This window comes from Symphodus melops (genome assembly GCF_947650265.1).
Source record: "Symphodus melops genome assembly, chromosome: 1".
NCBI classification, from domain to species: domain Eukaryota; kingdom Metazoa; phylum Chordata; class Actinopteri; order Labriformes; family Labridae; genus Symphodus; species Symphodus melops.
The window spans coordinates 21,883,627-21,908,372 of NC_136691.1; the positions used below are offsets into that span (position 1 = coordinate 21,883,627).

The window sequence follows — 24,746 nt, forward strand, 5'->3', positions numbered from 1 at the left end:
TTTACTTTCAGACAATACCTCCATTGTGTTGGAAAGTGTCACAGTCAGGCTCTTCCTGTTAGGAGCCTCGCACAGTATCGATAAATTTAGCACCTTTTCGAGGGTCTGACTTTGGAAAAAGCTCATGTGTGGAGACGAGCTGGATATCAGAGCAGCTGTTTCTTTTCCGCCTGCCGAGTGTGGAGTGAGTGCTGAAGTTAAGACCCTCTGCCCACCCTGGCCGAACGGAGGGGGGAAGGGGGAGAGCAGGGAGGGAGGGGTGCTGCCTGTTGAGCCCAAGGTGAAAGGGTGCCACAGTCCTGCAAATGGATACGGGGAGAACTCAATGTGACTCTGCCAGTAAGAGGGCGAGAGGGGGGAGAGGCCTCAGTCTGGATGGGTGCACTGTCTGCTCAGAGCCTTTCTTCTGCTCAAGAGACAGAAGCCCTCTGTAGCTCATTTGCCCCTCTGTCCGCCCTTCTTTCTCTCTTCTCCTCTCCCTCTTTCGCTTTTTTTTTTTTTCCCAGCCTTCCCATCTGTATGTGATTTAGGCGCAGGCTCAGGGGAGAGGCAGGTCCGCTAGGGGAGAGGAATCAGCTCAGGGTGGGAGGGAGGGAGAAAGAGGGAGGAAGTCCACACCAAGTTTGTTTTACAGGACTCAACCCCGGGCCAGGACTATAGGCGTACAGCGCTGCATCTGGAGGTCGGAGCAGCGGAAAAGTGGAGCCAACGAGTGCAGCCGAGCAAGAGGAGCTGCCCGGAGACGCTGACAGGAGCACAGACAGAGAGAGAGAGAGAGAGAGGGATCACTGCTCCACTGGGAAACACAAATATGGCTGCTAGATCTCTGTCCTGCCTCTGCCTTCTCGGCATCCTCTCAGGGATCGCTTCTCCAGCGTCTGCTGCCAGGCTCGGGGAGCAGCAACAGACTGAGCTCAAAGTAAGACTCATTTTTTAACTCTTGCTTTATAAAGCGATTGTGCTATCACCGCGTTGTTGTTGTTGTTGTTGTTGTTGTGACTTTTCAAAGTCTCTGTTTGGGGTTGTGCTTGTCCTGTTTGTGTCTGTCTGCTCATCTTTGTGTTCGTGACTGTGTGTGTTTGTGTCATCAGAGGAAGCCCAGGGCTAAAGCTCACATGGGGCTCTGAGTTACTGTCTCCAGTGCTGTCCCGCCCCTCCCTGACAGTCCTCTAATGGAAACCAGCTGCCAAATGTTGAGCAACACCCAGAGAGTGAGAAAGCACACAATAAGCAGGGAGGGCATGAGAAGGACTGCTGCCCAATGTTCCCTCGGCGTCGTCTTCCTCCCAAAGCGAAGAGAGGCACAGGCCAAACCTTCATCTTTCAAAACACTTTGCACCTTGTTTCTTCGTACTGTGATCTTCCAGCACGTACAGATGTTGGTCACTTTGGTTAGAGAGAAGTTGTAGGGGAGGCTGTGGCTCAGTGGTCGAGCGCATCATTGGGAGTTCGTCCCCACATGCTTCGATGTGTAATGGGAGGGTTTGGCGATGGTGTATGAATGGGAAGGACACGTCACGTAGCAGCCGCTATCATCAGTGGAGAAAAAGTGCTCTGAGTGGTTGGCAACAAACAAACTGATAGTTTGTTAGTTCGAACACACACATTGAAAGTAGTTCATTCAGAGTTTGTGGATTGAAAAGGTGTCAGCAGGTCAGTGAATTAGTTTAGTAGATGTTTGAAATTCTTAAGGCTGACTCTTGTGTGAGTCTTGTCTGGCCTGTGAGATGACGCTAACGGGACGATTTGGTGGATCGAAGACGTTAGCAGGCGGGTCTGATGGGTCCTATTGACAAGAGGAAGCTACATGAGCTAACACAGCGACCACTACATGAAACAGAAAGCTCACAGTGACTTTTCAACTGGAACCACCAGAGCCACTGGAGCCACTGTTGATTGCGAGGTTCTCCTCAGACGATCCACGTTTGGTCCGAATGTTCCTCTCATTCAAAGGGAGCACATTATGAAGGCGCGGCTCAGAACCAACCAGACGTCGGACCGACAGCGCAGATTGACGTCAGAGATTAAGAAAGATGGTTGGGCACTTTAACCATTCTCAGCTTGTACAGTCTGACTCTGAAGACGTTTGTCCCCGACACTTACGACACGCAGACGAGATGGAAGAGCTCCTTCTGATAAAAAAGCACATTTCTTATGCTTCAGTTTAAAAAAACAGACAGTTGTTGCAGCTTCCTGTTTGAATGTGAAGCCAGCACGATGCAACCCTGAGTAGCCTCACACATCCTACCAACAGCAACAATAACACTGTTTGTTATCAGTGCATGTGTATCAGAATAGTATCCGAGCTGGATCGGTGCCTCTCTACGTTCAGGTCACTGGATCCAGGGTAAACGTACCATTTAGACCAGCACCTCATCATCCAGTGCAATGCTCCGACACTTCACCTCCCGTATCACAAACTTGGACTCCGAAGGTCATGCTATCCTGGTTTGTTTTGGCCAACATGGCACAGCCACATTTTTAAGCTTGTGTCTCTGTCAGCTAACATGCAGTTTATGTTGGCTAAATGTTCATTTACATGGGAGGGAAAAAAAAACAACAACACCAGAGAAATGATGTATAGTATAGTGATGAAAGTTCGGACTTTGTATTAATCATTATATTCAATCACAGAAATGCAAAAGCAACCGTGGGCTCAGACAGGACTGAAAGAAAAGACAACAGTTTGTTCGCACTGGGTTTAGATTAAATACGTGTTTGACCACATGGGAGAAAGTCTCCTCTCAGTGTGTGGTGGACAGGAGAATAATAAATGATCCTTAAACACATGAGAGAAGAGAGAGGAGGGCACACGAACTGTACCACTGCTGCTAATGCAGAGTTTCAAGATCACATGGGGATGTGATGTATTTCCACATGTTGGTAAAGGTTGTTGTACATGTTAATGTTCAGTAGTGTGCAGGGTGCGGTTGTTGCTCTGTGGGGAAGGTTGGACATGGTCTCTGTGGGAGACTGAAGTTCATATCCTGTCTCATAGCTGCTTCCTTTAGTCGAACCTCGAGATGCCTTTCTGACAGTCTGTCTCCAAACGTCACTTTGTTCATGCAAAGACTCTCAGACAGAAAGAAAACAGAAGCATTGCATATAAAGCTTTAGTCTCTGATGAAGCTGACGTTATATGACAGATATTATCTGAAGCTAAATGGATCTGAATGCTTTATATGGGAGATGATCATTGTCCCAGAAAAGGTTGTTTGAAACTGTGTTAAGAAGCGTTTGTTTTGTTTTTTCCGGGCAGAAGAGCGAAGGCTGTGTGCTCGGGAGCGCTTGCATGAAAGATGAGAGGCTAACCATGAGGTTGAGACGCCTCGTGATTGGACAGATGATGCGACAGCTGAGCGACCAATTCCAGCACTTTGCATCCAGTGAAAGGGATAAATAAGAGATAATCAACATGACTCCATGACTGAACTTACACTGATCAACCCCTGTCATCATGTGGACGCTTTGATGCTTCTCGGCTTGATTTGTGTCCATTAGCCATGAGAACTGAACAGGAAGTCTTAGCAACTGAGATATAAGTGGACGTAGAGTGACTTTAAAAACTGATTGATGGAAGAAAACATCTTGGGAAAGTCGTCATAGGAAAAGAGTTTGTGGAATTATTGAATCCCTTAACTTGGCAAGTAACGCCCTCGTCATTTATTTTATATTGTACATGTTTATTTCTCAAAGTCTCAGTGCTCTTAGTTTAGCGGTCTCTGGAGAGGAGGCCTCGCCCCTGCAGCCAGACTGTCTGAGATGGGATGAGTTTCTCATGACCTGGGATGTGTGCAGTCCTGAGGATGTTCAGAGGAGTTAGCATGACTAAATCCAGTGTCTGAACGCCCCCCCCCCCCCACCACCACCACCACCACCTCTTCAAGGTCAATATAAGTACAGCAGGCTTTTCTGTTGAGTCTCATTTCCGCTTTTCTTGGGAAAGAAAAGCGGAAATGAGACTCAACCTTCAAGCTTTAACATTTAATCCACTTAATGCTCCCACTCTGGGAAAACTCTGTCAGCGGGCAGATGTACGTACAAACACGGAGCCCAGCGTATATGGTACCAATCCTATTTCAAACTTATCTCTATAAAACAACACTCAAGGGCTTCAACGGTCTGTCGCAGAGGCCTCCCACACGCCCTGCAGAGAGAGGGCATGCTCACAGTTTCAAAGCCACATGAGCAGAGAGTGTGTTGACTTTGGACAGCACTCATCTGTGCAGCCAAATCCTGTTTTTGTGCTTCGATACCAGCGGCGTTTGTTCTGCTCTGTGTCGCAGAGATACACAGCCTCAAACCTTTGACCCCTGTTAGCGTTCACTCCATAAAGAGGAAATAAACGTACGTCGTGGTTAGACAGCAGAGCACCGGCAGAGGAAGCTTCACATGCAAACAGAGGGAGGCGATATCACATGTTGAATGTCATCTTTGTTCGGCTCTGTGGTGGGCACAGCGGGAGGGCTGCAGAAATAGCTCACATTACTGAGAGTGCTCGTAGTTGGCAGGAGGCGCAAAATGTCAATTGGTTTCATTTGCATGAAAGTTCGAGCTGTAGAACAGAAACCGCCGTGTCTGAAATTCATTCTTAATCTCTCAGTGTCACGAATAGAGGATAACCCCGAGGAGAGCATTTTCCGAAACACAAATGTGCATTCAAAGGTTAATTGAAAGCCCTTTACACAAACGGCTCTTTAAATCGGCCTTGGAAACCCTCCCTGTTGGAGGGGCTGATCTAAGGAGTCAGGTCATGACGTAGTATAACAAGCAGGAAGTGGAGGATGAATGGTACGTTCCATGTACCTCGGATCTCAGAGCTGGGAATGATATCACACCTGAGCTGTCCCGGTTCAAGTAGCAAGCTGGTAAAGGGGGCGGCTGTGGCTTGAGAGTCTGTTGTCTCTCAACGTCTCTGCCTGTGTGTGAATGTGTAAGTGTGACCTGCGCTGTAAAAGAGCTTTGAGTAGTCAGAGAGGAACTAAACAAGCTAAAGTCCATTTAACATTTCCTATTTACCAGCAACATGGACGCCTCCAGGAGTTCCTTTGTTTGTTTAGCTAATACCAGATAGTAAGGACACAGTTTGTGCGTGAATATAACTTGACAACATGTCAACAGAAAGAACCTCTACGATACATTACTGTTGATGCACGTAGCAGCCATTTTGGATTTGAACTCAGACTGCTGAAGTGCCAGACTTCAGGGTGGCGTGCCCAATGACGTATCAGCATGGAGCTTCTAGTCACCAGGAGACAGCAGGCTGCTTGGAGCCCCTGACCAGAGTGACACTGTGTATCAGACCAGTAACAGGGAATTAGCTTAGGACTCGCCAGAAGCAAAACTATGATGAAGAGTTCGGCCTTTTCTATCGGCACATGTTGAAGTTCAACACAATCACCCCACCCGTCTCTCCTGATTGTGTCCTCACGTCGACGTTATCTAGATGTGATAGACTTTGAGAAATTCAATTTAGGAGCATTTCAGGTGGCTTTGCATGTTTGCATATGTTTCTATATTTTATTTAATGCACTAAAAACAAAAAAAACGGACAACGTGGTTGGTTAATACAAAAAAAACGATTTCTTTTAAAAGAAATGTGCTGGAGAAGCTCATTAAACCCAGAGGGGCTTGTCCAGTGGCTCTCCTAACACGTAACACAGAAACAAGTTACTAAAGGAGTCTAAGCAAATATAAGAATACCTAACATGAAAACATACTTAAAAGAGAGCACAACAAGCTTTAAAAGTCCAGTTTTAGCAACGATCCCAAGGACACCTAGAAGACATGAGAGCTCAGGAGCGTCTGTGTGAGTCGTGTTATAAACAGTAACGAGCAGACATTAGCGCTGTCTTGATAATAAGAGCTTAAAAACAGAGTGAAGCACTCGTGAGGCTGTGTGTTTCTAAGTGATAAAGTCGAGCCGTGTGGACGATGTTCAGACCACGTCCTGACCTCAGCTTCACCCTAATTATTACAGTTCTATCTGTTCTCAGTCGTGGCTCATTTCCTGATGTTTGAACTGTTGCTTTGAGTCCTGATGCTTCATTTATTCATCCAATTCATGAGGACAACAAGTCATCTAAACATGGTAAGTAGAGCAAATAAAGATGAATGTTAGTCCACGAGCTGCTGAGATGCATTCCTCAGATGTTAAGGTCATTAAAGACCGACCCCGAGACTCCCTCCACCATCCACCCCCCTCTGTGTATACACACTGCAGCTGTCTGAAGCATCGCAAACGTAAAGGTCTGAACCATTTCTAGGCTCTTTGAAGTGGATTTACAAATGGTGCATCGTGTCTCACCGTTTTATTTCACCATAAACTTTCTGTTTACAGCAGCTGGGAATACCATCTGTGGTCAGAACTTGACTCTTTTAACCCCATTAGCATCATCAGCTGTATTCTGCAGGATGTTTACATGGAGGCCTGACACACGGAGTGTATATGTTGAGGGTGGGTCGGTGAGAGCTGCAGGAAGAATGAGTGCTGCTGTTCACAGGATGTTTCACATGATCTGCCTGCAGAAGCACGTCTTTGTGTCTCAGGCCATCTGTGACTAAATCAAAGGAAAATGTGAATCATAAAGAGAGGATACAGCTCTGTGTGTGCGTCTGTCTGAGGAACGTCCCGGAGGTTGTGAATGCGTAGCATTAATGTCCAGTCGACTGAGCGGAGCGTGGAGGTCAGTGTGGACTTCTTGAAGACTGCAGCTTTTGTCCGGCTGACTGAACGCTGCTGGATCGAATGTTCAAAGACGCTCAAAGGGCAGTTCAAAGGCCACCGTGTGTGTGTGTGTGTGTGTGTGTGTGTTTGTGTGTGTGTGTGTGTGTGTGTGTGTGTGTGTGTGTGTGTGTGTATGTGTGTGTGTGTGGGGTGTTAGTAGGGGAATTACACCATCCTGAGAAACTGTGGTGAACAAACATCATGCAGGAAGCTTTTTAAAATGACGTGGTGTTAAAAGAAGCTGCTGTTGTTGTTTGTCTTAATAAGTGCAACAATGAATATCAACCATGAACACGTAAACTTGACATACGGACGGAGCTCTGGGTAATTAAACCTCAGAGAGAAGGGCCTTACACTGCTGGAGAAGATACTTTGAGCAGATGTGAGACCCTCGAGGACGCTTGAATAAAAACATTCTGGAAAGAGTAAATAGATATATCTGCATCATGATATAACACCTCACTCAAACCTTCAGTATCTCTAAATATCTAAAAGACTAATGAGAATGATTCAGGTCAGTTTTTTTTTTTGCATAAAAGGGGATTTAAACCATCCATCATCTAAACCACTTCTCCTGTTCAGGGTCGCCAGGGATCTGTTGCTGATCCCAGCTGTCATTGGGCGAGAGGCGGGGTTACACCCTGGACTGTTCACCTGTCAATCACAGGCCGGACATTTCGAGACAGACATCCAGCCACACTCACATTCACATTTAGAGTCACCAATGAACCTGAGCAGCACGTCTCAGGACTGTGGGAGAGAACATGCAAACTCCACAGTCCAGGGTGGACCCACCTTTTGGTTCCAGCCCCCCCGTGACCCCGACAGGGAAAATCTATACATCTATTTATATATATATATATATATATATATATATAATGGATGGATGGAGGGCAGTGGATAGAGGCAGGAGTCAGGCAGAGAGAGGGAGTGACTGGAGGCTCGTGCTGCTGTTTAACTGTTTTTTCTGTTTCGCTCTCAGGTGTGTGCAAAGGGATTCTTCCTGAGCGAGCAGAATATCTGCTTACCATGTAACTGCAGAGGCCACGCTGACTACTGTGAAGACATCACCGGTGTTTGTATAGTAAGTGAGCCATGAACAACGAGGTCATGATGGTAGGAAGCAGGTTTTTTTTCCCTTCTTCTCATTGGTTCGTTGGTCTCTTTCAGAACTGCCGGGACCACAGCACGGGTGACTATTGTGAGATGTGCGAGGATGGTTACATGTTGGCCCCCAGCCTCAACGGACGCCACACCTGTCGACCCTGCGCCTGCCCCCTCTCCATCCCCTCCAATAAGTAAGTCGCTCTGTTCGTGTTGCTGCAGCTTCAAGTCCGTGTTGGCGAGGAGTGAATCATCTCTGAAACACTTTTCTCCCCTCGTGTGTTTGGCCAGCTTCGCAGTGCACTGTGACAGAGGAAGTGGTGTCCTGCGCTGCAAGTGCAAGCAGGGCTACGCCGGACATCTTTGTGAGAGGTGAGTGCTGAAAACCAAACGTGCAATAACGCTCCACATGCTCATGAGATGTACTTCTACTGTTTTCACTTACAAGTCACCACAGAGCTCATTCTGAACATAAATGACCAGGTTGTTACCAGGTAGACTTATTGACATGTTTACAGCCTAGTAGGAAAAAAAAGAAAACAAAAAGGTCTAGTTAGCTCAAGTTTCCACTTTACGGAGTGTGAATGTTTTGATAGTTTGGACGTTTTCATTTGATGAAGACGGATCAGAGTTATTCACGTGGTGAAGCTGACCTGACCAGTTTGTCAAGAGTTTTAAGGCTTCAGCTCTCAGCCTATCGTTGACTGAAAGTTAGGCCGAGACAGGATCTTCAGCATGGAGGCTCCAAAACCATTAACAGTCAATGCATAATCTATCTGATTATGTAGAGATTGAATCCACCTCCAGTACAACTGTGTCAAAGAGCTGAGAACTTTCAAAATAAAAGACCACTGCATGCACCAAAAGTCATGGAGAATATCTAAGGGGTTTGTTTGTTTCGACACTGAAACACGCTGTGATATATTGTCACTCATCTAAAGTCTTCGCCACCCAGGTGTGCTCCAGGTCACTATGGCAACCCCATGGAGATCAACAACAGCTGCAAGAGATGCGAGTGTAACGGAAACTCCGACCCCAACCTGATTTTCAACGAGTGCCACAACGTGACGGGTCACTGCCAACACTGCTGGGGAAACACCGCCGGAGCCAACTGTGAGAGGTGTGCCCTGGGTTTCTACGGCGACGCCATCACTGCCAAGAACTGCCGAGGTGAGGACTAACTACTTTGGATGTAGTCCACAGCTTTCAGAGAGCCTTTTCCTTTTGGATTTCTCCAGGCAGCAGAATCGTGTTTTTCAAGTTCACGAGGTCTTATCGCAGTTTCTAAAATCAGCCCGGACGTTTACATGCAGAAACACAAACAGGAGATACTAAAACCAGAAGAAAACCGGGATACTCAAGTCCAGTTAAACGCACTCACTGTTGTTGCCTAATGTTAAGGAACAGTTCTGCTTGAGCGTCTTAATTCAACAAAGCCACATTTATGATGAAGGCAGGAACAGTCGCTGCAGCTCAGCATTCCCAAAGATCAGGGCGGCACAAGATGACCACTGTGTGATCATGAGATAGCTTCAACACACTATCTGACTTTATACCGCGATTCTTTTACTAATTTATCTTTTCAACCAGTGCCGATTATTTGGAAGGTACTTTTTCTTTTCGTTGCTTTGTGTCACTCTGAAGCTGTTCAGTGGAAAACAAGACAAGGTCAGCGTGCAGGATGACGGATTACCGTGTGTCTTTTGAGGCCCTGCATGTCCAAAAATATCTCGCCCGTGACATCATTCAACCTCTAACGTTCTCCTCTTTGTGTGTGTGTGTCGCAGAGTGCGAGTGCAATAAATGTGGCACCTCTTCATGCGACGACAGGACCGGAGTGTGTCACTGCAAGCCGGGAGTCACCGGACAGTTCTGTGACCAGTGTGAGGTAAGAGGGGCCGCGTGACTGAAGACGCTTCAGCTTGTGTTTGAAGAAGGGTTCATGCTACTTCATCACAACATGAGTGTGACTGTCATAAATGGGCCTCACAGGTTAACTGCTGGTTAACGTCGGATCACTGTCACGTGTCGTTGAAAATCAAAGGAGGCGGACTCAGTTGCAACAGAAAGATTTATTTGAACAAAAGGCAAAAACAAAAACTTTGCATTCAAACTTAATCCACAACACAGGAATCAACCAGGAACATACAGCAGGAGCAACATACGACAATGAGCTGACGACACAGATAGACACAGGTGTAATCAACACAGATGAAACACTAGTTACACAGAAAGAGGCATTCAGACCACACTGAGAACTACAAAGTAAATCATGAACACTGAAGACACAGAACTCAAGAAATGAACATGAAACGACAAAATAAAACTGGAAACAATACAGGCTGAACTAAGAAACACACGAGGGAAACACCCTGATCAGAAATACAAGTAAGACTAGGAAACATCAACACACAGAAGAAACAAGCAACACGAGGGAATAAGAACTAAAACGACAGAAACCACAGGGACTCTCAGGGATTAGAGCAGCCTTAAGTGGACAGCTTCAGGTTTTTGGAGGTTGGCCCCCTGCCTTGGATTATGGAGAACCTCTTCTATTGCAATGATGCTGTATTCTCAGATCTTTAATTGTGCAGTGTGATGTTACTGTTCAAACAGATCTGACACAGCATTTTTATTGCAACATGCTTGTTAATGAACTTGAACAGCCACACAATGGGCTCTTACTGTGTTTGTCATTCGTCTAATCCAGGAGGGCTACTCCGGTTTCTCCAGCTGTCAGGGATGTCGGAGATGTGAATGCGGGCCAGCTTCCATTCGCTCCACCTGCCATCCTCTCACCCACAGCTGCCCCTGCCGCCCGGGGGCCGGAGGTCGTTACTGCGAGCGCTGCCTGCCAGGACACTGGGACTACAGCCCCTCCGGCTGCCAGAGTAAGTCATCTGTCGATCATACCACACGTCAAATGTTCTCTTGGAAAAAAGAAAAAAAACTTCCCCGGACCATTTGTCGAAAACATTCAATAGAGGAAAAAGCTTTCCCAAAGGAAGATGCTGAGCCGAGCCCTCACGTTCCCACACTCACCGACGCAGTAGATCACATGATGTCAGAGAAGCATCTGCTGAGAGACGTGACCCTGTGGCCGGAGACTCTCTGCTGAGAGCTGAATGACATCACCATGCAGCCCAAATCTACACACACACACACACACACACACACACACACACACACACACACAGACAGCTGCCTGAACCATCAGTCCCACAGTAGAGAGACCGCAGCACAGATGTGCAGGACTGGAGCCAAACACACCATCTGCTGGTCCTGATATACATGTAATAACTGCACTGAACAGTTTCCAGCAGATCTAGGACTCAGGCTGATGTGCTGATCTTTCAGTTTGAAACTCTTTGATGACGCGTTTCTGCATCTGTTTTTCCACAGAGTGTGACTGTGAGAGTGGACACTGTGACATGCACACAGGAGAGTGCCTGCCAGAGGCCGCCACGGTCAGCCTGTGCAACATCGGTAAGTGGAGCCACAGCTGTATAAGACACTGCATTGTACAAGTAGAGTACAACTGTACCACTGGTGTTTCTTGGTTTCAGATTGTGATAATTGCATTTGGCATCCGATGAATGACTTGAGACTCTCCAATGCGACACTGGACCAGCTGAAAGTGGGAGTGCTGAACATCTCTACTGGTGCTGCAGCCAACGACAGACTCAAATACTACAACTACACTGCTCACAGACTACAGGTTCATTTTGCATATTTTTAAATCTGCTGTTAAATGTACATCCACCAGAAGTGTTTTGTTTTTTTTACAGAAAAGACGGAAAATTGTACTTCGAAATATAAGAAAGGGTCGCTTCAGAGATTTTATTTTCAAAGAGTAACATCTTTTTCTTTTTTTCTTTTTTTTCTTTTTTACCTACGAACAGATGTAAATCCACCTGTTCCCCTTAAAAGCGTTTACATGGATTTAAGTATCCTGGTTCTGATCATATTCAAGATATAATCCTGCATCTCCTTTCTTTGTCATAGTTTCCATCATACTGTGCCAAAAAGTGCCTCCAGGTTTTAGCTCTCCTGTACTCTGGAAAACTGAGACCCAGCCAAATAAAGGGCCTGCACATTAACTTTCATGCAACCAGGACACATGGTCTGTAAATATTTTTATTCCTACTGTAAAAATTGGAACTTTAAAGGAGCGATATGTAACTCTGACACCTAGCGTTAAAAATGGGTACTGCAGTCCTTATTTAGGATCTGGCATTGACATGCACACAGAAAAACCTGGTATGGGATAATTGGGATAAGGGCTTATCCTGGTTTCTTAACTCAGGATATGATGGCTTATAAAATGTTATTTAACCCAGAGGGCAAAGTATACATTCACAAACATAGTTATCAGAGAGCAAATCAGCACGTGACGAAGATAAACAATGGTGTGGTCTCTTTGGGGAATGACATCCTCAGATGGGAACACAAATGGTATACTAGTCCATGTAAACCCACTCATTGAAAATAAGAAGCTGTAGATCATCAACTCGTGTTTACTGCAAGCTTAAATCTCATTAATTAAACTGAAGCCAGGATGTAGCTAACAGCTGTTTGTGGTAAATAAGAAAGGCTTTTGCTTCTCAATCATCTCCCTGCAGCAATAATATGGGACACTTCAAAAAGATAATCTGGTCGGTAACAACCACTTTGAGTTGCGTACTTTGATTGTACACATCTGTTCTCACAGATTATCTCGGAGCTTTTATGGTTTAACAATAACTGATTTCCCCGGAGAGGGAGAGGACTTACAGAGAAGTCTGCTGCAGCGCTCCACAACACAATCACACAATGTTTCTGACATGAAACACTGAGCTCTTCTGTGGTCTAATGAATGGCTTTATTTGCTTTGCTCCCAGACTCAGTTTCAAGGCTGGAGAAACAAGTCCTCTGTGATGAAGGCCCAGGCCGGGGATCTGGAGGAGGCTGCAGAGGCTGTGGTTTTGGATATCGAACAGCTGGGAGAATCGGTCAGCAAACCCATCGTCTGTCATTTAATGCATGATTTAGAGTTTGAAGGCTTTAGAGGTTTAGGCCCTGGAAATATATTTTACATCATATATTTATAGCTAAACTTGAAACCAGTGGTGCATCATCTCCAGGGTGGGCACAATCTCTTCGAGATGGACCAGGATTTATAGTTTAGCTTGCTTTATTAGCTTGATGCTAACACAAACATAAACTGGCTAACAGAATTAGCATCACTCTCATTTTAATTTTACTCAACGTATTTAACAAACAAAACTGTTAGCCCTTTTTTCCAGGCATTTGTTTCTTAAACTGTATCGACCAACTTTAAAACAAAACAAAAAAACTGCTGACTCATGCTACCCTGGTCTACTGCTATGATCCAGTGACGCTGCATTACTCGCTCTCTATCTCTCAGTTAATGCTGTGCATTCAGGGATGCACTTTTCCTGTCTGCCCATCACAGCTCATATCGCTTGTATTTAAAAGGAGCAAATGTGCGACTTGTAACAATTAATGGAGGCTGGTAGAATAGATTAAATCTTTAATTTCCACCAGAGGGGAAATTTGCCTTTGACTCTCCAAATACATAAAACATCGATGCAGTCAATAACACAGACAACATAGCAGCTTGGTTCACACATTCATATCACGGTTTAAGGAGTTTTACTGCACTCGGTCATACCTCAGGCATGAACATTGAAAGTTAAGACAAACTTCACGGTAGATTTATACACCAGCTCTAAAATGTACTGACTGACACCAAGGCTAACATGTCACCCATCAGTAACTTCAGACACTTGAATCGTTTGAAATTAAACTCAGTAATTACAACTGTAGCCCCTTTTGAGAACTGATTGAAGAAATCGTATTTAGTGCCTGTCTGTCGTTCTTGTTGTGGGGAGCGGGACCCTATAGCTGCCTCTATTGATGAGCCGCCCCTGCAGCGTGCTTAATAAATGAAAATCAGTCACATACTCTCTAACAGCCTGCAAAGTAAAGAGAAGACACCTGATCGCTTCAGCTCAGTCGTTAGAAGTAAGTGACTGCTTGATGATGGTTATTGATCAGTTTGTGTGGTGTTTTTTTTTTAGGAGAGTGTGGTGGAGGCTTTGGGGAACAAACTTGAAAACGACACCCTGGAGACGTTTACTCTGGCTGAGGAGATCAACACAAACCTCACTAAACTCAACTCACGCATTGAAGGTACAGACCAAACTCTGCTCACATACTGTACACTCGACATGATAACCTTTACTGTACAACTTCAAAAAAACGTCAAAGGATTCTTCCTGTGTTTTTAAACCTTGTAAGTTTGCATATCCTCGGTCTGAATGAGTTTAAAACATTTTGAAACGTTTCCCGAACGTTGTTTCAGCCATTAGCTACACAAGCTAAATTGATTGCATCTTAAACTTTCAGGGAAAAACTGACAGATCGTAGTACAAATGAGCTGGTTTTTGACACTGACAGGTGAGTCATCTATTCACTTATGTTCACAGAGATGATCCATGACTGGGAGCTCTACAGCACCCACCAGGATGTGGATCCAGAGGTGGTCAAACGCAACAGTGAGATAGCCCAGAGGATGCTGGCATGGATGAGGACACTCGATCTGTCCCCTCGAGAGCCCATCGCCACTGACGAGTCCACTGAAGCCCATGACGGTGAGATCGGTGGACAAACCTCAGATACAGACAGAAACATGATCCACGTTGACAACTAACAAATTCCTCTCGTCCTTGTTGTCGTCTCTTTGGTCTGGAAACACACAGCACTTATTAGGTGCTCTCCGTTACAATTGTTCTTTAGTTTTCCACTTTTGTACGAAGAGTGAAGATGACTCACAAGAGGGGGACAAAAAACCTGATCATCATATTCAAAAATATTTAAATAAAAATGTTTGCATGTGAGGAAGATGGATGGATGAACTGATATAAAATAAGAAAAAAAAGAAAAAATTGAAAAAAATGTCATATGATCATTTATTTTGGTTCATTTAGTCACCTGTATTTGATCATGTCTATAAACCCCTCTATTTCAGCCCTGCTCAGAACAGGCTGTTTCTGTGTCTGTAGCTTTAAATATGTAAATGAGCTGTGTCTGACCACGCCCCCTCTCTGGAAGGGCTCGGGCTCGGGTCTTTCTGGCTCCATGTCCTATTGTTTACGGTGAGAAGGCAGACTCAGAGGGCAGAACAAACACCTAGCTGTGGGAGTGTCACCCACCTGGGGGAGGGGCTACTGCCCTTTGTGATGTCATAAAGGGAAAATCTCCAAACAACCTGTTTGAGCACGAAAAAGACCTTTATTGGCTCACTATGCTTAATATTTGCTTTTATTCAAGGAAATGTTAACAAGAAAACATTGAAGGAATGATACATTTATCCTGTCTTGTCATTAGCAGCAGCACCTGTTGAGTACCCTTGAAAAGACAGGTCAGGTTAGATTCTCCTCCGTCGCTGTTGTTGGCAAAGATATATCAGACCATATCAGATTTCTCAACTCATCGACATTTTTTAAAGGTTCTGGCCTCAGCTTTTTGGAAAAATATGTGGATATGCACAGAAAAATAGAAATACTGTAAATTTTAATAAAAAGATTGTTGTGTCTGGATGAAAAGTGGAAGACCATGTTTGATTTTCAGTAACCTACAACATACCTGTTACAAGCATTACATGAGTGTTACAGTAGCAAATCCTCGAGTCGAGTCTCGCATGTTTATCTGTAAGTGATTGTGTTTGCAGTGCTGAGGCGTATCCGTCAGTTGGAAAAGAAGTTGATGAGCACTGACAGCCGCCTGCCGCCCGTCAGGGAGGTTCTCTCTCGCTTCTCCACCAAGCTGTCCGACGCTCAGGGCTCCCTCCATACAGCAGCCAGCCATGTTCAGGAAACAGTGGACCTAAACAAAGCCAACATCCTGAAATATGAGAGGAACCAGGTAACGTCTCATGAATGTCTTTCCACCTTTTCCTTCTTCTGCGTGTGCACAGGTATGAATGATTCAGCAAACAGTCTTGTGGAAAAGCTCACAGCCTTTCCTCCCTGCTGTGAGTCCGGGACTCCCCCTTTTAAATGCTGTCTGCTTAATCTCCTCTCCTGACGCATCAAACAATGTGGAGTTTTACTGCACCAGACCGGGCCATGAACACACAAGAAGGGCCGAACTTAGCATTCCCTGCACGGGGGGGGGGGGGGGGGGGGGGGGGGGGGGGGTCTGCTTGTTGTTTGTCGGGCAAGTTGATGTCTATTACTTCTGGTATTTAAGGCCTGAGAACAGAAACACAGAACCATCTGTGGGAGCTTTGGGCTGTTACATTAGGAGGAGGCCCACATGGAGGGGAGAAGCTACAGTGCAGTACATAACCCCTCATTGTCCTTGATAATATTTTGATCCTACATATTAAAAACTTACTGTTCTGTACTTAATGTACTCTATTAGTTACTTGGGTTTAACTTTGCTAAACTGTGACTCTCTGATTTACACCACTGACCAATTACGATATCCATTTCCAAAAGTTAAAGGAGAAGAGGTAATTATCTTATCTTAAGTTAAACCTGTCCGATCTATGACCTGGTTTAAAGGAGCAACATGTCGATGCTCACGCATGTCATAAAGTTGGGAAATTGTTTCATGTTTCTGTTCTCACTGTGAGACTTCAGTCATACAACAGAGATTTCAAACAACCGATCAGTCGGGAGCAGCTGATCAGGACGTGACCAACACACAGCTAACGACTATACAAGCTCAAGTCCATTTACCATTTATTAAAACATATAAACACTTAGGCACGTGAGGTCTGTGATCGGTTGGGTAAAATATTCAGACACACTGTTCTGGTCTCTCCAGAATTGTAATGTCTCTGTCTGAATAAAACCCCACACAGTCTTCATTTGGATCCATGCAAGTGGGATCATCCTCTGGTCATCATACCATGGCTGACATTACAGCTCTGCGGTCCAGCAGAACAGCTGCAGCTGTGTGTGTGTGTGTGTGTGTGTGTATTTGTCCATGTTATCAGGAGTGTAGATCTCTGTGATCAGGGCCTCTGCTGTGAATCAATGCAGTGAATGGTGCACTATCCAAACATGGAGCCTCTCTAATCTGGGGCTCTTCGTCGCCTCAGCACAGACCGGTCGACCCCGGCTGCAGACACGGTGTGCACACTGCGTGGTCACCACAGCCAATCAAGTGGTCTGATCAGTGTGCATCATTCAGTCATGCAGACAAATTAAAAGTAGTTCAGAGATACTGCAAAACATCATCCACAGCAACCACGTGCCAGAGTACCAGCTGCCACAGTGCGTCCTATAAAATGATCCGACTTATTAAACTGTTGATACCAATATCTTAGAGAGGCATGAAAAGAATGACAACAACGCCTGAAAAGACAATTCATGTTATTGTGTTTGGAGGTCTGCCATCCACCGCACACGCTGCCATAGACACTTCTGACTGTATTTTAAAAAGACACCATTGGAGGATGCGTCACGCCCAATGAGTGGAGGCTGTGGTCCGCCAGGCGGGCGGCCCGGGTTGAGGTTCAACCTGTGGCTCCTTCCCCGTATGTCATTCCCCACAGTCTACCTCTCCCTGATTCAACTGCTCTATTCACTTTCCAACCGAAAACATTTAAAAAGCTCAAAAGAATTTTTTTTTTTTTAAAAACACTCCTTTGAATTGCGTAGCAAAGCTAGCTTTGTTAATACAACTATCTAGATATATTCAGCCACTCCTTCAAATGTCTTCAATGGCTCTTTACGAATATGTTGAATGGAAGGAAATGGGGAAGGCATTAAGCCCCCCTTAACAGTGCTTCAAGGGTTGATGCTAAGCTAAACTTGGGATTCCTGCCAATTGCTCCGAACTTAACTCAGAGATATAAAAAACCAAAGAAAGGATTCTCCCCCCCCACCCACACAAACACACACACACACACACACCCCGGTCAATAATCCTTAATCCTTCTGTCTAATAAAGACAGAAAATGATGCAGCAGATTGTTTACTATGTTCTGAAGTTAAATTGGACTGTTTTGTTGTCCTGTGCCTGCAGGTGAAGCAGCAGAGGCTGGCAGAGGACCACGCTGCTGTCAGCTCTACTTTGGAAACAGCCCGAGGATTCATCTCTGACACAGAGACAGCCGTGGCCGGGATGGATGCTTTAGTGCAGGTGAGGTTTCACACAGCAGCCTGCACCCTGATGGTTTTGTATCATGAGCGAGAGAATGAAATCATCTCTGGGTCCCTGACGACCAATGACGCTCAGGTTTCTTTATGGCTCACTGAATGAGAGAGTATGCTTCATGATCTAATAGACAGGGATATCAGGCTGCAGTATCTCAGGGCCCACATTGAATTTAGCCATGAAATGGATTCCAGAGACGCAGCCTGTGTCAGATTCTTAAACGAGCCAATTTGATTTGGAAGCAATTTGTGGATTGCTGGAGATTGAATAAGCCGTGTTCTCAAACAGCTCTCCACTTTTAGTCCAGTAGCTCTCTATTGAGTTACTCTGCGGGGGATTGTAATCATCCTGAGGTAACAACGTTATCTGGTTTGTGTGTGCCTGTGTGTGTGTGTGTGTGTGTGTGTGTGTGTGTGTGTGTGTGTGTGTGTGTGTTTGTGTATGCCTGTGTATGTGTCTACTTTAAGTTATCACAAGGCACAAGGATTCCAACAATGGAATACAAAATAAACTGTTAAATAAATGCGTCTATATGTTTTGGTGTGTTTTCACGTGTACTCTCTGCGTGCACAGAACGTGTCCCAGTACCACGCAGCCATCGATGGAGCCGGCCAGAGGCTGCAGGAGAAGACTGAGCATCTGTCGCTGGCTGACGGAGATCTGGTACAGAGGGCCGACGACCACGCCGAGGAGCTGGACAGACAGGCCAACAAACTGGAGGAGTGAGATTCTATTTAATTAAAAACCATGAAGTTAACAATACACATGGTGTTATCCGGGCAGACCGTTTCACCATTTTCTCATCTTTGGGGGTTTGTAGACGGACTAGGGACACATATGTTAGAGGAACATGGTGGGGTGCATTATGCGTAATATGTGACCTTTAAATGACCCGTATTACTTCATATGGAGCTGCAGAATAATGTCTTCTGATCTGTTTTTGTTAAAACTGAAGAAAATTGTATTACTGCAGCTTTAATTCAGTATGAGTTCCAAGCTCACCAGGGAGTTTTGATGCTGTTACATTCAATATGGAAGCAATCAGAAGACAGTAGCATCCATCATCCTGTCTCCTCCAGGGATCTGAGAGAGAGCGATGCCAACGGCTTTGTGCAGAAAGCCATCAGTGCTGCCAACGTCTACAACAACATCATCAAATACATCGATGATGCCAACATCACCTCCATCACCACTTTCAACTTATCTCAGAGAGCTGAAGATGTATGTAACCTGACAGAAACACACAGCATGCACACACTGTTGTATCTGCTAACACCTGTAACATTATTTTCATGTGTTGTCAGGCCGTCGATGGGATCAATGCACAGCTGGGGTACCTGGTAACCCAGAGCGACAATGTTTTCAAGGAGTCTGTGTCGTTACATTCAGAACAGAAAGGTTTGAAATGAGTCAGTCGTGACACGCCCTCGTTGTCCATGTGTTAAAAAATCAGATGTACAGCGTGCTTTTCTCTGTCACAGAGGTGGAAACGGAGGTGACTGAACAGCTGAAATACATCGAGGAAACTCAAGAGACCATGGAGAAAAACACCAAGAAACTTGCAGATATAAAAGACGACATCAGTGGAATCCATGCAGGTAGCACAATGCTCGTTTCTTATTGGTTTGTCTGACATTTAAAGATCAAACTCGAAACAGATTTTCAAGTTTTCAGCTCTACGAGCTAACTACAGAGTGCTAACATTAGCCTGCTAACACAACAGTGCAGGCAACAGGCAACTGGAGCTCAAACTGATGACAATGTTGTCAGTCTCTTCCCCTTAATGGTGCTTAATAACTTTGTGTTTCAGTTGTTAGCTGCTTTGTAAGAGCTAAAGAGAGCTAAACTGTATGTTTTAAGTGCCTTGACTGTCAACGTGAGGCTGCCATTAAAACTCATGTGAAAAGGCTAGCAGAGTGTTAACTTCCTGTTTAAAAAAATGACACAGTAATTAGAGTGGTTGTGAGATTGAAAGTGTGATAGTTAAATAGTTAGTGAGTTAGTTAGTTGCTTTTATTGTCTCCATAAGGAGAAATTTGCTTTGGTCACATATAGCACAACACAAACGTCTGTACAGACATGTAACACAAACTTCCTAACAGCACAGAACACACACATAACTTCATTTGCACTTTTTGCACACGATATTTCCTGAACCACAACCCCCATCTTTTGGCCTCACAATGCCTATCAAAAACAATCGGGTGACATCACTGACACTTTGTCCATGTTTTATACGGCCTATGATCCCAACCCCAAGAGCCAACCCACAAATCATTTTCATATTCACATTTATGAGGAACTATATCCTTCGCTTGATTTTTATTTGTTAAAAGAAAAACAAAAAACGTCCTCTTGCAGACAGAACCCCGCAGCGGTTAGAGTTCACCCTGGAGGTGGCTGAGGGGACTCTGAACCGCTCAGCAGAGGTCCTCCAAACCATCACCCCCATCAGCAGCAAGGTGGAGCAGTGGGCCAACAACATGAAGAACAACGAATACTCCACAGACGCTTATGAGCAGGCCGTCGAGTCTGCAGGGGAAGCAGGTACCAAAACTGCTGCAGGGTTCAAAACAACAAAACAAACAGTGTCTCGGTTCTCAGGTTTTAAAATCCTCTGTGTGGTATCTCTTTGTAGTGGAGAGCCTGAACGGACTGGTTCCTGCGCTGCTGGACAAACTGAAGGTGGTGGAGGAGAAGAAGCCCGTCAACAACGTGACCACCAACATCATTAGGATCAGGGAGCTCATAGCCCAGGCCAGGAGCGTGGCCAAGAAGGTCAGGGCATGAGTTTAATACAATGTTATAACATGGTCAATGTAGGACAGACCAAGCTTCCATTCACATTAAAAAAACTATGCAGGCTCCATCGTTCCTAATGTTCAGTTAATCCAAGTTACTTCTTTTAATCTGTGCGAGCAGGTGAAAGTGTGTCGATGTAGCTCATGGTGGTTTGCTTTCTGCTGCAGGTCCAAGTGTCCATGAAGTTTAACGGTCAGTCGTCAGTGGAGGTTCATCCTCACAGCAACCTGGAGGAGCTGAAGACAGTGACGTCCATCAGCCTGTTCATCAGAGTGGACCCGGACAAGGATCCCATCGAGGACCGCTTCATCCTCTACCTGGGAGACAGAAACGTGAGGAATATGTTCACTTTCATCACTTGAGATAAAAGCCAACCAGAGAACCTGCAGAGTGGATACAGTCATGAGTAAAGGCATGCACATTTAGATGACAAGTAGTTTACAATGGACTTGAGCTTGGATATTTCTGTTCTAGTCTGTTGACTGCTTAAAGCTCTTTTACACACTCACACACTGATGGTAGAGGCTGCTGTGTAACGAGTCCATCTGTATTAAAGGTCACATATCATCCTCCCTTTCAACCAGTTTAAATAAGTCTCCATCTTAAGCCCAAAAACGGCCTGTTTGAGCACACAGTTTCTGAAAAGCGGCGCGGGCAAAAGATGGACATCATCATCATTTGGTTGTTTGTAGACAAACTACTAGAAACATGTTTGTTTTAGAAGAAAATGGTGAAGTGTATTTTGCATGATAAGTGTAACTAGCCAAATTCATACACATTCACATGCTGCCAATGAAGCAGCAGGAGCAAGTCAGGGTTGAAGGAACTGGGATTCGAACCCCCAGCCTCACAATCGAGAGACTACAGCCGCTCAGTGTGATTCCAGAGGCGAGGTTTTGCAGCTTCAGATGGACGTGTCGCTCTCAGTGTGACATAAGACTTTTCATCTAAACTAGCAAATAAATAATGTGAAATAAATCAATTGTTGTGTTTTGGATCTTCGTGAGCATCGGATCATTCTCAGACATCAAAGGGGTGTCTCGGGTGAACAGGAGGTTTGTTTGTTGCCCACAAGTTCTGCTGAAACTATTCACAAACTTGCACCCAGAGGCCCGGGCCAAAGATAAAAGGCAGGGTGCTGCTTTGTGGACAGGAGTACTTTGTTGTGAAGTTTGTAGGCAGGAATGGCGAGCTTTGAACAGTTGCCACTTTCAAAAGGTCTCTGAGAGACGCCGGTGATAATAGTGCAAGCATGTGTCTTCAAAGATGGACGTCATTTACATAAATACCATCAGCCCCCGTCCACCCCGACACAGAAACAGTGACCCAGTGTGAGGCCTTCTGTGACGCTTTCCTCTGATAAACACAGAGTGGTGTTCATGAAAGGAAGAAAAGCCGCAGCAGGATGGCGATTCATTCTGAAACAAGTGTACTATAACGTGAAATATCATGACGGGGAAATGATCGACGAATGAGCGATCGAAGTGATAAATTCTGAGAGTTGTTTTGTTTTTTTGCATGCAGGGCAGAAAAGACTACATGGGTCTGGCCATCAAAAATGACAACCTGGTGTTCGTGTACAACCTCGGAGGTGAAGACGTGGAGATCCCGCTGGGCTCTAAACCTGTCAGCCAATGGCCTGCTGTCTTCAACTATGTCAAAGTAGAGAGGTAAGAAGTGTTCATGAACTTGAGGTGACAACTTTGGGCCTCATTCGTTTCCACATTTCTTCTCCTCATACAGCTATATGAATGGAGTGGCTAGCTAGTTTAGCTTGGTTATTTACCCAAAGAGCAGCCGTGACACTTTAGGAACAGATGTGTCTCTGACACGAATTTAGAAAGTGAATCGTTTTTCAAGGCACAAATTATCCAGCACACTGACACACACTGTTCCCAAATGCTGTTCCTTCATGACGTCCAGGTTAGTCTCACTTCCTGTTTGTTACTCTATGTCGGGTTGATAAAAAAAATGGCTTCATGCTTCATTGCCTCTCTGTGCTGTGTTCTTGCAGACTTGGCAGACATGGAAAAGTGTTTCTGACCATCCCCAGTCAGAGCTCCACGGACGAGCAGAAGTTCATCCAGAAAGGAGAGGCTCCAGGCACCGACTCGCTGTTTGACATCGACCCCAAGGACATAGTGTTCTTTGTTGGTGGTGTCCCACCAGAAGTCAGGGTAAAGCGTCTCACTGATATTTCCTGACACAAATAGACTCTTTTTATTATCTTCTGTATTTTCAATTTCACATGACTTTTTTCTTTTTCCTTGTTATGCACCAGCTTCCCCCTCCTCTGAGTCTGGCTCCATTTGTGGGCTGCATCGAGTTGGGCTCGCTGAATAACGACGTGATCAGTCTGTACAACTTCAAAGAGACTCACAAGATGGATCTAGAAACATCAACACCGTGCCCGAGGTACTGATTCACACGGACACTTTAGTCTGTAATGAGGCTCCAGTGATGTGTTTTAAGTCACGTCACTGAGGTGTTCAAAGTAATAAATCCAGATTCTCACCTGATACACATTTTGAAATACACAATATTTATGTGACCAGGATTTCATGTCATTATAAATATCTAACTTAAAGGTGAAGTTGTTTGTTGCAGTTTGTAAACCCAACACTGAATCCTCCTGGGCTTGTTGCATTTAGAAGTGCATGCTCACTGCAGGACTTAAGTGTATACTTTTCTTGCTTGTACCTACACAGCAAGCTACTGCATGCTAGCAGAAGCTAACCACGGATGTTTGGCACCTGGCTGTCCAACAGGACGCAGACTAACTCAACATCAGCTGTTAAAAGCTAACCTAACGTTTCCTCCTGTTGATGTACGCTTCATCATCACGCGTCATCTTGAGCAATTTAAATCATGTCCCACGCTGAATTGTATCCACTCCTAAACTACCCTGCGCGCTGTCATTGGCTGAAGGAAACACACCGCTCCGCCCAGAAATGTCCAAAATCCAAAAACACACATAAAAATCCAGTCAGTGGACAGAGTCTCTGCAGACAGTCACCACCACACATGAAGGGGTGATTGAGCAGCTTCACTTTTGTCTATACAGTCTATATCTTGTTGTTTTTGCTACCGACTTTATCTTTAAATTGTATAAACATAATGGTAATAAAGTTTAATCAAGGTAACCGATGATGTTTCTCTGTGTGCTCTCAGGTACCATTTGGCCTTTTCTCAGAGTCGTGTCACGAGCTACCTGTTTGATGGAACGGGCTACGCTCTCATCAATAACATCGAGAGGAGGGGCAAATTTGGTGTTGTCACAAGGTTCGATATTGGAGTCCGAACTGTGGCAAACAGTGGCGTCCTTTTCCTCCTGGTCAAAGAGGTAAGTCTATAAACTCTCTAAATCTTAAACAAAGGACCTTCAGACCCTCTGAATTCTGAAATATGAGCAGAAGTCTACTTTTCTAAACTACGTTTTACAGTTTCAGAGAAACTAGGCAGAGTGTCAGTGTCACCCAGGCCAGAGAGAATGGAAAGTTCACATAAACTGTGCAATAAATACAAGAGCTATATGAGTGGGACTGACATCACAGAATACCAGAATTAGAAACTTTAATATAATTCTAGTAAAAATCTAATTAGATCCTGTTTTGATACCACAGCAACAAAAACAGAGGTCATGCTGTCAGCAGCCAATATGGGCTCATGCCTCGTCTTAAATTAGCAGAAGTTGCAGAAGTCTAAATTGTTGAAAAACCTTGACAACGTGCATTGTGCACTGGCCATGTTTGGATTCATGACTTTTGAAACACGGTAACGTTGAGATGTATGTGTTGGAAATTGGCAAATTTGTTTTTATTATTATTGTCATTATTACAATGTTAATGTTTGGATCTATGCATTGGGCAGTGTTTGGATTTGTGAGTTGGTCACATTGTGATTTTTGCATCTTACGTTAACAACATGGCAACTATGG

At 44.9% G+C, this 24,746-nt stretch overlaps 1 protein-coding gene across 1 annotated transcript in view; it reads left to right on the forward strand.

Annotated features, from left to right (window-relative positions):
- Positions 1–346: 346 nt before the first annotated feature.
- lama4 (laminin, alpha 4) overlaps positions 347–24,746 on the forward strand; it is a 36,947-nt gene continuing 12,547 nt past the window's right edge. Inside the window, exons 1-25 of the mRNA XM_079360366.1 lie at positions 347–919; positions 7,710–7,811; positions 7,898–8,025; positions 8,123–8,203; positions 8,787–9,001; positions 9,619–9,719; positions 10,542–10,722; positions 11,234–11,317; positions 11,398–11,549; positions 12,712–12,822; positions 13,915–14,026; positions 14,323–14,487; positions 15,567–15,760; positions 17,876–17,992; positions 18,581–18,729; positions 19,087–19,228; positions 19,312–19,405; positions 19,489–19,605; positions 20,369–20,554; positions 20,646–20,785; positions 20,977–21,141; positions 22,334–22,479; positions 22,824–22,986; positions 23,091–23,224; positions 23,981–24,152. Coding sequence (XP_079216492.1) covers positions 812–919; positions 7,710–7,811; positions 7,898–8,025; positions 8,123–8,203; positions 8,787–9,001; positions 9,619–9,719; positions 10,542–10,722; positions 11,234–11,317; positions 11,398–11,549; positions 12,712–12,822; positions 13,915–14,026; positions 14,323–14,487; positions 15,567–15,760; positions 17,876–17,992; positions 18,581–18,729; positions 19,087–19,228; positions 19,312–19,405; positions 19,489–19,605; positions 20,369–20,554; positions 20,646–20,785; positions 20,977–21,141; positions 22,334–22,479; positions 22,824–22,986; positions 23,091–23,224; positions 23,981–24,152 — 3,459 coding nt within the window. The 5' untranslated portion in view covers positions 347–811. The remainder of the gene's footprint in view (positions 920–7,709; positions 7,812–7,897; positions 8,026–8,122; positions 8,204–8,786; positions 9,002–9,618; positions 9,720–10,541; positions 10,723–11,233; positions 11,318–11,397; positions 11,550–12,711; positions 12,823–13,914; positions 14,027–14,322; positions 14,488–15,566; positions 15,761–17,875; positions 17,993–18,580; positions 18,730–19,086; positions 19,229–19,311; positions 19,406–19,488; positions 19,606–20,368; positions 20,555–20,645; positions 20,786–20,976; positions 21,142–22,333; positions 22,480–22,823; positions 22,987–23,090; positions 23,225–23,980; positions 24,153–24,746) is intronic.